An 11,206-nucleotide genomic window follows, 5' to 3' on the forward strand; every position below is an offset into this window, starting at 1 on the left:
CCCATTGACAAAAGAGTTTCATGGATCTCACTCAACACATCATTGCAACAGCTTGCTTGGAAATTAGCAGGACATTTCTGCTTCAAGTTAGGCATGTGCTTTGCTGAACAAGACTCTGATATGCCCGCATATGCATGGAGATGAACTCATGGCATAGGACAACCCCAAGAATAGACTCTCTGGCATTCAAGATTCAAACATTATATAGAAAATGCTGTCTATAAAAGACACTAGGCCAAAGCTCCAGAGACACCTTTACACATACCTTCAGCTGAGCTGATTTAACTGAAGCTTAAACTAAAGTCACTTTTGCTCTGCAGATCTCGTTTATTTCTCCTCCATAACCACAATTTCTGTAGTTACGTTGATTTTTTAAAGGTAATTAGCCTGCATAAAGCAGACTATAATTTTATATATATTGTTACAATTTTAGACATTTCTATTGTTTCTGATGATTTTCACACCCCTAGACAACATACTATTTCACAGCAGCATGCAAAATAAGTATCAAGAATGCGACAACAGAGCAGATCATTATTTTCGTTCTAACGGTAAGTTATGAGTACAAGTACAAAAACATTTGTGACATATACACTGAAGGAATGTACTACACTTTTTGTGTGCTTCACTTTAAAGGGGATCTGCACAACCAGGCTAAGAAAGAGTAGGAGGCTCTGCATTTTGTGATAGATGAAGGGAACTTTTTTTGCAGGATTTTTGATGCATTTTTCAAAAAGCAAGTTTTTCATTATAGTAAGGCCCAGTCAAGCAGCAGGGCCACTTATAACAGCAATATTTGCTAAAAACATGATACATAGCCAAATAAGAGACAGAGCATGCTTAGCCACGTCTATTTTGTGAACACCTAGTGAAACTTCACGAGCAGTTTGAATAGTGAAATCTTCTGTTAAAGTAGCAACACGATCTCTTGTTCAGTCAACGTTCCCCAGATCTTCCAGACAAACTATGACCACTCTTCTATAGCTGTGAAATATTCATTTTGGAAGATCTGGGGGTTTTCCTTGTTTGTTTTTAAGGAGTAAACTTGTGTTGGGGGATTCCCAAAATTTTACTTTTTTTTTTTTCCATCATGAAAGCAGCAACAGCACAAACCCCTGACAACATGTTTCTCTAGCAGCTTTTAGAAGAAATGTGAATTAGAAATACAAATTTAGATTTTTTTTTAAGAATAGACATGCACATTATGTATGAATAGTTCCCACTGAAAGCAATCGGACTACCATCTGCGTCAACGCCACTGAAACTGAACCTACTTGTCTTAACATCAACATTTGCGAAGACCCTAACCTAAATACGGCTTTAAAATGTCACAGTTTCTCACTGTACCTTTTTAAAATTTTAAATAGCTTGCTAATAATGACCATGACTGCAATGATCAATTTTTTTAAGAGCACCAGGAAAGTAAACACCTTCAATACTACTTACATTACACCTTCTTGCTCAGGTTTCAACCATACAGTTAACGTAAATGAAGCTGCAAGCCTCAGAGAACGGGGAGTAGAGAAGCAATCCTTGTGATTATAAAAAATAAAACTGGAAGCATTGCTGAAGGACCCTGGATGCAAGTCCCTTTTGTCCTCTGTGATACAGGTACCAAGGCCTTCTGAAAGAAGCAGTTTGTAGGAAGAAGGCGACGACCTGTACGGACATTCCTGAACACAAAACCTCTGGGTGCAGGACATAATACTTTCAACAGCTACTGAGCTATGACAGAAAGTACTTCGGTCCGGCAGCCCACAAGTGGCTTGAGTTGGCACGATTGACACATTCTTGAAAGCTCCCACATTTTCAAGCCTAGGGAAATGTCCCTGAGAGCTGACCAACACAAAGGAGTCATAATAAGTTAAGATTAATGTTTCAATAGCATGAAACAAGAAACGACACCTCAAGGAAAGAGCCCAGCAATTCATGTTTACAAAAAAGCTCCTCCTGATTAAAGCATCTGTAAATAAATAATGATGTCCATGTCAGTAGCAATGTCCTCAGGTGGTACGCTTTAAGAGTTCATGTAGCATTTCATCTTCGAAACACCCATGCAAGGACTCAGTCGCAGGGGACATCTATGTCTTCTGGCCAGTGAAATGCACGTGGGTAACAGCCGGTATCTGCAAACCATAAAAAACAGACACAGTCTGTGGGAGGAACATGCCCTTTTGCACCAAAAGAGGCGATGGCCCGCTAAGGATTTTAAGGGTTCGAATTCTTCTTCCAAATTTCCACCAGCGGGCCCACTTGCACCTTTGCCGGCTACGGCCAAGACGTCTCTCTAAGTAAGGGCAATGGGACTAGGCAGACTCAAGCCTGTACACGCTCACAGCCGAGCAGAGCTTATCCCAGATCTGTCGCGTCACGCGAGGCCGACGCTCAGCTTTACGTTTTAAGGTAACGAGTACAGAATAAGGTAGGAAACCAGGGCATGCGACTTCAGCGTCCGAACATCTTTCCTGAGGGTTTCAAGCTAGTTGAATCTCACATTTACAATCCCCTGGCGCTTACCTCAGCTTTACACCGCTATCTGGGAGCTGCTCGGCACCGTCCCCACCATGCTATTTCAGGGTACGCTGAGGGACACCCCCCTGTTCCGCTCCTGAGGTGCGCTGGGTGCCAGCGAGCGGGAACGGTGGCCTGAGCCCCCAGCCAAGTATCTATGGTTCCCTCAAGTTGACGGCCCGCTTCGTGCCTTACCCCGCTGCCCGCCTCACGCTGCTCCTTTCAGCGCTCGGCAAAGCTGATTAAAACCACGTTGCCCATCTGTCCCGTGTGGATCTTTCTAATAGCGAACGCCCGCGCTGGGGCTCCCCGGCAGGCTGGGTAGGGGCAGGCGGCGAACCGCGCGATGGCAGCCGATAAATAAGTTGATTTACCGTTATTTTCTCCGCCCGGGAGAGGAACGGAGCGGAGCGAGGAGACCAGCGCGGCGCCCGGCGGCTCCCTCACCAACGCCGCTCGCGGTCGCTCGGCAACGCCGCGGTCTCCTCCCCGCCCCCGCGGCCCGGGCCCGCCGCAGCTCCGCCGGCCCCCGCCCGCCCGGCACCTGCCGCGCTTTAAAGGGGCAGCGGCAGCAGGCGGCAGTCCGGAGCGCACGGCTCCTTCCTTCTTCATCCCACACGCACCCACCCCTCCCCTGGGATTAGGAGGGCGGCCCGCGGGAAGCCATTTCGCTGCCGCTCGGGTGCGCGGTAGGAAATGTTTAACGCAGCCCTGGGCAGCCGCCCGTCGCCTCAGGAGGAGCGGGCGGCCTGCGGCAGGCAGGCCGCGGCTCTCCTCGGGCCGCGCTTCAGGCTGCGGTTCTGTGGGGCGGCCCTCCGTGGCTCAACGTCGGCGGGGTCAGCCCGCCTTTTTTTGGGGGGTGCGAGGCTTTCTGCAGGGCGCGTTTGTCAAGGTCTGCCTTGTAAAGTTTTGGAAGGAACGAGTTAGTTGTCGGTGGCTCCGATTTTCTCAAGTTTTAGCGTCAGACTTTCACTGGTTAGAGAAAGGGGAATGAATTTCTTTTACACACTGAAACTAGGGTGGGAGTTTGAAGTCAGAGGAGCGACGGAGGAGCACGAACCAGAGCAGATGAGTGCCATAGGTACGCTTTCCACACAAAAAAGTGCAGAGAAGGAACATTGTCAGGACCTTCAGACATTTTTGACAAGAACCTCATTTCTCTCTTTGGTACAGCTATGCAAAGCAAACACAAGCTGCAAAGTTGTTGTCAGTGAGCTACAACAGGTTGTTTATATATATTTCTGGACAGAGAAGCACCAATTAATACCTCCCCTGAGGATATATAAAGTATCTATAAATTTTATCTTTATTATGGAAGTTGCATGAGCTGCAACATGGCTGGTATCTTTCCTGACAATTTTGTTGAAATAGCCTCCAGTAACTTATCACCTTAGCATGTCTGGACTTCTACTAGCTACACGGTGACCAAATTCTTTGGCAACATACACAATTGCTAAGAAATCATCCTCTGTCATAACTCTTAATGCATTTTAACAAGCCCTTCATCCTGCATCAAACAACCTCCTCGACTGTTCCTGGAACATCTCTGCTTTACTACAGATCTTTTTCCTAAGGTCATAAAAGATAAACAGTAATTCCTGCTAACATGTTATCAGTCACTTTGCAGTGTTTTCATGTTCTGGTAGTCATTAAACATCATAGTTCTGTTGTCAGAATTACCTTACCAAAAGTATTCAAATGTGAAGAACTTTGTTTACCACAGAAGGGATGGGGGGAAAACATTGGTCTGAGGCATGGTGCAACACCTCAGCACATAAAGCATTTCTAGATAAGTACAGTTAGACCACAGGCTACCACAGTGCCATCAATAATACAACAGTGACAGTGTTTGCACATCAAGAGCAAACCAGGTCTTTTAGAACACAATGGAAAGAGAACAGACAGAAAACACTGCAGTAATAAAATCCCAGACCTTAGCTACCATCTCAGGTCATCAAACAAGATGGGAACAGCTATGAGTCATGGAACATGCACCTGACAAAAATGGGAGCTTACCAAGTGACCAAAGATACCAGACTGTGACTTGTGTGTACTTCTTGGTATTCCTGAAATACAAAAATCACGTTTTGCTCTGTCCTACCTCTTTCTAGCAAACAGCAAGGCCTGCTCCCAGAATCCTTGCAGGTCTAACAGGTATCTGAAAGGAAATTCAGAGCACGTGCACCACAAAATGCACTTTCTGTTATATTCTGCAAATACCTGACAGCCCCACCACCTCCCAGGTACCACCTCCCATAGCATCTTTCATAGCCAGTGCTCAGCTTGGGAGAATGGCCCTGACTCATGTTACACCCTCTATCCCCAAAGATAACCAGCCCAGCAGAGATCACGATTTTTCCCTTTACATGTTTCATCCAAATACACAAGACAATAGTACAAACCTTGCAAAACCACATTGCAGGCCAACGGCACAGTTACCCAGCTCAAGGATCACTACATTTTTGTCAACGACGCCATCGTTCATCAGGAGTAAAATGAATAAACTACCTACAGGAGATTAAATAGATGAGAAAGCATCCAAGGGCCTTTAATAGGCATGCAATATGAACTGTAGCACATACAAAAAACCTCAGAGTGATTTTGCGGGAAATATTATGGATCCTGTTCACAGGAGTGTTTTGAAGGCTCTTTAATATACACATATGAAAACAGGGAATCCTACCAGGCAAGAAAGTGTGCTAGTATTATGCAATGAATTCTCATGAAGAATTCATTATGCCCATTTAACAGAATTAGAATTGCGGCACAAGGAAAATGACCTAATTTGAATGCTTCAAGCTTTTAATTACAACTGTTCCTCTCATCAGAACAGAAAGCCTTCAATAGCCACTGGGGTGCTCTAAGCAACACAGATGCCATCGGAGAATCTGACCTGCATCAGAAAGTTGTGACACAACTGGGAGCCTGATCTAATGATTCCACACCTTATCCATGGCAGATAGCGTCATCCAAAAAACCTTTCCATACCAGCTATTTTCTTAATGCATGGTTAGCAGAGTCTCAGGACTCATTGACTGCTTTAGAAGGTTGGGGCAGGTTACTTCAGGAAAAGAAACCATAAAGCCTAGTTTGTTATACAGCAGTCTGTGCCTTGACTGGAAAATTTTGAAGACCACGTCTAAAATTTATATGCTCTGAAGCAGGGATTTGATATGAGAAGTCATCTTTCTATAATCAAGTTATAAGCCCTCAAAAATACCAATTTGCACATGCTCAGTGGAGCATCTTGTTGGAGATGGTAAAACCACGGGGACTAATTAAGTTTGCATACAGGGCAAACTTAACACCACCATTTCCAAACTTTAATGTGCTCAAATTTGTAACAAAGATAATCTGGTAGGAGAAAAAAAAGGGTGAAGGGAGACAGGGAATGCAGCAATACACTTACTCAGAACTCCAATGATACAAAACTAGGCTGCACAAACAGTATACAACTGCACGTGTTTTATACTTACACTGCACAATACCAACTTAAAATAATTCCTTAGAATCATAATACCTGGAAATATTGAGGTAGAATTGCAGGTAATCCATTTCTCTCCCCAAAACACCATGGGTGTTCTGCACTGTCACGATTGCTTTTAAATAATATTTTAATTAGTGGTGAGCAAACTCTTGACAACTAATTTGTTCATCAATTTTGCCTTGTCTTCTGTTCATAGCGTTCTGAAAAAACAAGAATTTTGCAGTGTATTGAAAGCTTCCATTTGTATCATGTTCTGCAAACACCTTATACCAATATTAGCTTGTATTTGTGCAGCGTTGACTAGTTGCACGCTACTATTTTTGCTATTGTGTGAAGTGACCTATGTAAACCAACCCACGCAGCATGACTTTCAAAGATGAGGCTCAAGTGTACAATTCAAAATTCACTTTCAGTGAATATTCATAAAGACTTGTTTTTATGAGTGCTTTTTCTCGTAAAACTACACCATTTGAATATTTGCAGGAAATTAACATAAAAGATCCATTTGCATAGCTGAGTCAATATTTATTTCAAATTTAACTGCCTAGCAAAATTATTTTTTCCAATTTTTTGCAAGTAATAATAAAACTACAATGCAAGTACATTTTAATAGCTGGAGGGGAGTTGATCTTGACAACCCAGAAATAATTAACAACTTATGTTTTAAAGGGGAGGAAATTCTGTATAAGCCAATGAAATAAATATTGGAGTAAAATTTTCTGAAAGCACAGGAGGAGGCGGCAAGTATTTTATAGAGCTGTTAAGAGCCTTTTAACAGCTTTAGAAGTACAGTACATCACCTCACTTATTTTAGCACCAAAAACTTTCTTTGTTACTAGAAAGGCAGAAATGAAAGACTCTTTTAGGCAACAAGTTATACAGGTTTCCTTCACTTGAAAATACTGAGCTAGGCTGTACATATCCACATGGTAAATCCAGTGAAAGAAAACCTCTGCAAGGACTTCTTTACACATATTTTCTTTTGCATGACCATGGTAGGCTGTAATAATGGCCTGTCCAAGCAGGAAGGGCCATCCTCTACAGCTGAAGCACTTGGGGTCTAATAATTGACCTTTTCTCTCCCCACAGCATCTGTTATTTCCTCCACACCTTCCCCACCCCAATCCATCATATGCTTTCCTGCCAGTTCCCAGCACAGGACGTGTCCAAGTCACAGCTTCTCTTGTCCTCTAGTGGCCCATTCTCCACAAAACATTCTCTAATCCATCCTCTGGCCTTCAACCCTTTCAATACATTTTCTGTACCTAGTTAATCGATTCTCTGTTTTCATCAACTGATTATCAACACCTTCTCCAGACTCTCAGTCAAATCCCTGCCCCTGTTCTTCATTTTCCTTTAGGCCTTCTCCTTTAATCCCCTATTTCATGGCTGCTTAATCCATAGCTGCTTTACCAGGCACCCCCTTCCATCCTCTTCTGCTTTATCATCATTAAGCAACAAGCATCCTGCCCAACCTTGAGCATTCAAGCTGATCTCACCTTCCTTGCCCCAAGCCTTCTTTCAGCAAAACATGATTCCACATCTTCTTCCAACTTTTCATTCCATCCCAAAGGAGGGCCTTCCAGCTCTGCAGCTGCCTCCTCTTCTCTGTTTGGGTTCAGTTACAGTCAGTGTCTTCAGCACGGTCCTCAGGTAGCAGCAGAGGAGGTGGACTTGGCATATACGTGTCGACAAACTGGAAAGTTACATTACCATTTGTCCAAGTTTCATATAATTAGGCAATTTTTGAAGACAGATGAACTGGGTATTCAATTGAGGACCGCACCATACAACATGAGCATAATCATTTCCTCCTATAAATGTTCAACTTCTGCTTTTTCTTCCTGAAAATTCCTACTTCACAGTTCTCAAAATACTTCACCTATCTTTATAATCTCTTTTGCCAAAACCCCTACATTTATATCCTTCTCCTTCAGCTTCTAAATTCACTTTTATTTCACAAACCCTCCTGTTGCTTCTTGCAAATCACTACAGTAAAATCACTCATATTCATCATTCCCAAGGACATGCTCCTTCCCCAAACATCTTCCTCCTATTTGCTCCTGTAAGGATCTTATCACTTTCTATTCAGACCAACTCTTCAACCAGCATCAGGTCCTTCAAACCTTTATCTTCTGCCCTCAGAATCCTTATTTGCCACCAGTTGTTTCTTCTGCTTTTCAACATATCCCTCTCCTTCACAGCACACAGTCCTCACTAATTCTCCCACCTTTAGCTTTTCTCTCTCTCTTCCTATCCAGCTTCCCTTCCCTCAGAAAGTTTCCACATTGAACTCGCTTCAGCCCGAAGTTCTCCAAAGTTTGTGGTAAATCCCTTTTCTTCTCAAGGGCTCTCTGTCCTCTATATGTCCTAAAGGAGAGACCTAGAGGAAAAACTCCAGAGCCATGGAACTGTTATTGCTGTGCTTTGCCTGGCTGCTAGGGTAGTAGACCCAGTAATGGTGAGGTAGGACCTTCATCATCTCCAGAGCAGAGTCACACCGCCCTTCTTTCCTGTACAGGACACATTCAAGGTCTCCCCATGCCAGGAGGAGCAATTAAACACTTGCTGCTGCACCAGCGAGATCTTTGATGAGCAGCAAGAGCAAGACATAGGGGAGGAGCTGCTGCTTTCTCCCCGAGGAACTAAGAAGAAACCACATTGGGCGTAGGCCTGTTTTCTCCCCTTCCTCCCCCCCCTTTACAGCTCACCTGTGCCAGCACAGTGCAGTGTTGCCTTCTCAAGTAACAGTTATCTCTTCAAGTAACTTCCAGCAACCAGGACTGATTTACTCCCCCAGCCCTGAGAGGACACGGCTGCGTCGGGAGCATAGTGCAGTTGACTTCAGGTCCTCTCTCTACTTCAGACTGATACAGAGCAAGAATTTTACCGTCAGTACTATTTTGCTCCAAAGTTCCCCTGTGCCATTATGTGCCATCTTTCAAATGCATGCAGTGCCTGTAGAAGCCACATGCTTTTCTTTAATGTAGCGATTCCTCTGCTCCTGGCACCACTTTTCTTCAAGAATCATTTAAAAAGTGTGTTGCATTTAAAGCGTCTCCCTAGAGCCACTGAGTTAAGCTCGTTACACTTCCACCTGTGAGTGAAACACATTAACATTATTCATCATCCTAACTTTGAGATGTTCATTATTCCCAGTTATCTTCAACAAGTATTATATCTGCTGTAACTGCATACACATTTTGCATAAAGTCATTTTGTGCACCTTGTTCTGTACTGTAAATTCTGAGGAGCATTAGCATACACTGTAGGATTTTGTACTTTTCTAGAATTGTAGGATAAGTATAGGCTAGTTTAAATAAAATAAATGGACATCCTTCTCGTAATAACATTCAGATGCTAGATTAAGGGAGGCTATCTGAAGAGGAAACAAAACAGTCAGAAAATCCAAATTCTAATCAGAGCTCAGAAATGAGTAACTGTGCATGTCTGTGTCTTAGTTTCCTTATCAACAAATCGAGAAGATTGATAGTCACTTTAGCAAAGCACTATGAGATGTGCAGGAAGGAACAAAATACCAAAGAATTACCAAGTGCAGTAAAATTTCTGAGTTTAACTGTCAAATGTCAAAACAAACCCTTTTTCTGAAGTTCAAGAAAGTGCTTAACTTAGCAGTAAATCTAGTTTCAGTTACTAACAAAAAGACCTACTATTAAAAGCCAAAAAAAATGGAAGTTTCATATGATGGCTAAATGCTCCAACAGACCAGTCCTGTGAAGTGCTAGAGGGCAGCCAATAATTAACATCCCATGACAAAGGAAAATTGATAGTAGGACCCTGCATCTTTATAAATCTTTCCTATATGATCAGCTAAAATAGAAATAGGATCAATAACGTGAAAATACAATCTAATACTCACAGCAAGGAATCATGGATTTGCATCTCTACTGGTGAAGATGTTCTAAAAGGAGAAAGACCAGAAAGTCCTTCAGAGTGCTGGGCAACAGCACGCAGTAGGAGAAGTGACTGTAGAGGAAACAGCCCCTTTGTTTTTCTCCACAAAAATCCCAGTGGAGTAGCTCTTCGCCGAAGGACTTGGGCGTCCTGGTGGATGAAAAGCTGGACACGACCTGGCAACGTGCGCTCGCAGCCCAGAAGGCCAACTGTATCCTGGGCTGCATCAAAAGAAGTGTGGCCAGCAGGTCGAGGGAGGTGATTCTGCCCCTCTGCTCCACTCTGGTGAGACCCCACCTGGAGTACTGTGTCCAGCTCTGGAGCCCTGAGCACAGGAAAGACATGGACCTGTTGGAGCGGGTCCAGAGGAAGGCCACAAAAATGATCAGAGGGCTGGAACACCTCTCCTGTGAGGAAAGGCTGAGAGAGTTGGGGTTGTTCAGCCTGGAGAAGAGAAGGCTCCAGGGAGACCTTATTATCATCTTTCAATACTTAAAGGGGGTTTATAAGAAAGATGGGGACAAACTTTTTAGTAGGGCCTGTTGTGACAGGACCAGAGGTAATGGTTTTAAACTAAAAGAGGGTAGATTCAGACTAGATATAAGGAAGACATTTTTTACAATGAGGGTGGTGAAACACTGGAACAGGTTGCCCAGAGCGGTGGTAGATGCCCCATCCCTGGAAACATTCAAGGTCAGGATGGACAGGGCTTTGAGCAACCTGATCTCGTTGAAGATGTCCCTGCTCATTGCAGGGGGGTTGGACTAGATGACCTTTAAAGCTCCCTTCCAACCCAAACTATTCTATGATTCTAAAAAAGGTTGATTTAACCTCATTCTAGTTTAATAATAAACACAGTCTAGAAAGCATGATAAGCAAGTCCGGTGGGAGATAAGAACACAGCATAGGAAGTATGTCAGGACAATCAGAGGGAAAGGGTGCTGCTAGAGGGTGCGGCAGAACCAATCTAACAGCTGACTGCTGCCCAAATGGGCAGTCCCACTCTGCCCAGAGGATTTAACAGATTGAATCCACTCACCAAGGGTCAAGTGAGTGCCAAAATTGGGTACAAGGGTATTGGCAAGAACAGGATCACCCATTCTAAATGCAGAAAGCTTTTAGATGGTGTCCGTCTGCTTCGAGGAAACATATCCCAAGTTGTGTATTTATTTGATCCTTAAAGTCTCCTTCCAAGGCCAGGATTAGTGGCAGTTTTTGAACCAGTTGTGTAGATTGAGGCATAATTTTCTAGGACATTATGTTTCCTAGTGTCTTTCCAGGAGATTTAGAGGG

At 43.6% G+C, this 11,206-nt stretch overlaps 1 protein-coding gene across 1 annotated transcript in view; it reads right to left on the minus strand.

Moving 5' to 3' along the window:
* The window catches only part of USH2A (usherin), a 396,442-nt gene extending 394,511 nt beyond the window's left edge, over window positions 1-1,931 (minus strand). The window contains exon 1 of the mRNA XM_075496427.1: window positions 1,447-1,931. Coding sequence (XP_075352542.1) covers window positions 1,447-1,931 — 485 coding nt within the window. The remainder of the gene's footprint in view (window positions 1-1,446) is intronic.
* Between the last annotated feature and the right edge of the window lie 9,275 nt (window positions 1,932-11,206).

The sequence above is a fragment of the Mycteria americana genome, chromosome 3 (assembly GCF_035582795.1).
Source record: "Mycteria americana isolate JAX WOST 10 ecotype Jacksonville Zoo and Gardens chromosome 3, USCA_MyAme_1.0, whole genome shotgun sequence".
In the NCBI taxonomy this organism is placed as follows: Eukaryota; Metazoa; Chordata; class Aves; order Ciconiiformes; family Ciconiidae; genus Mycteria; species Mycteria americana.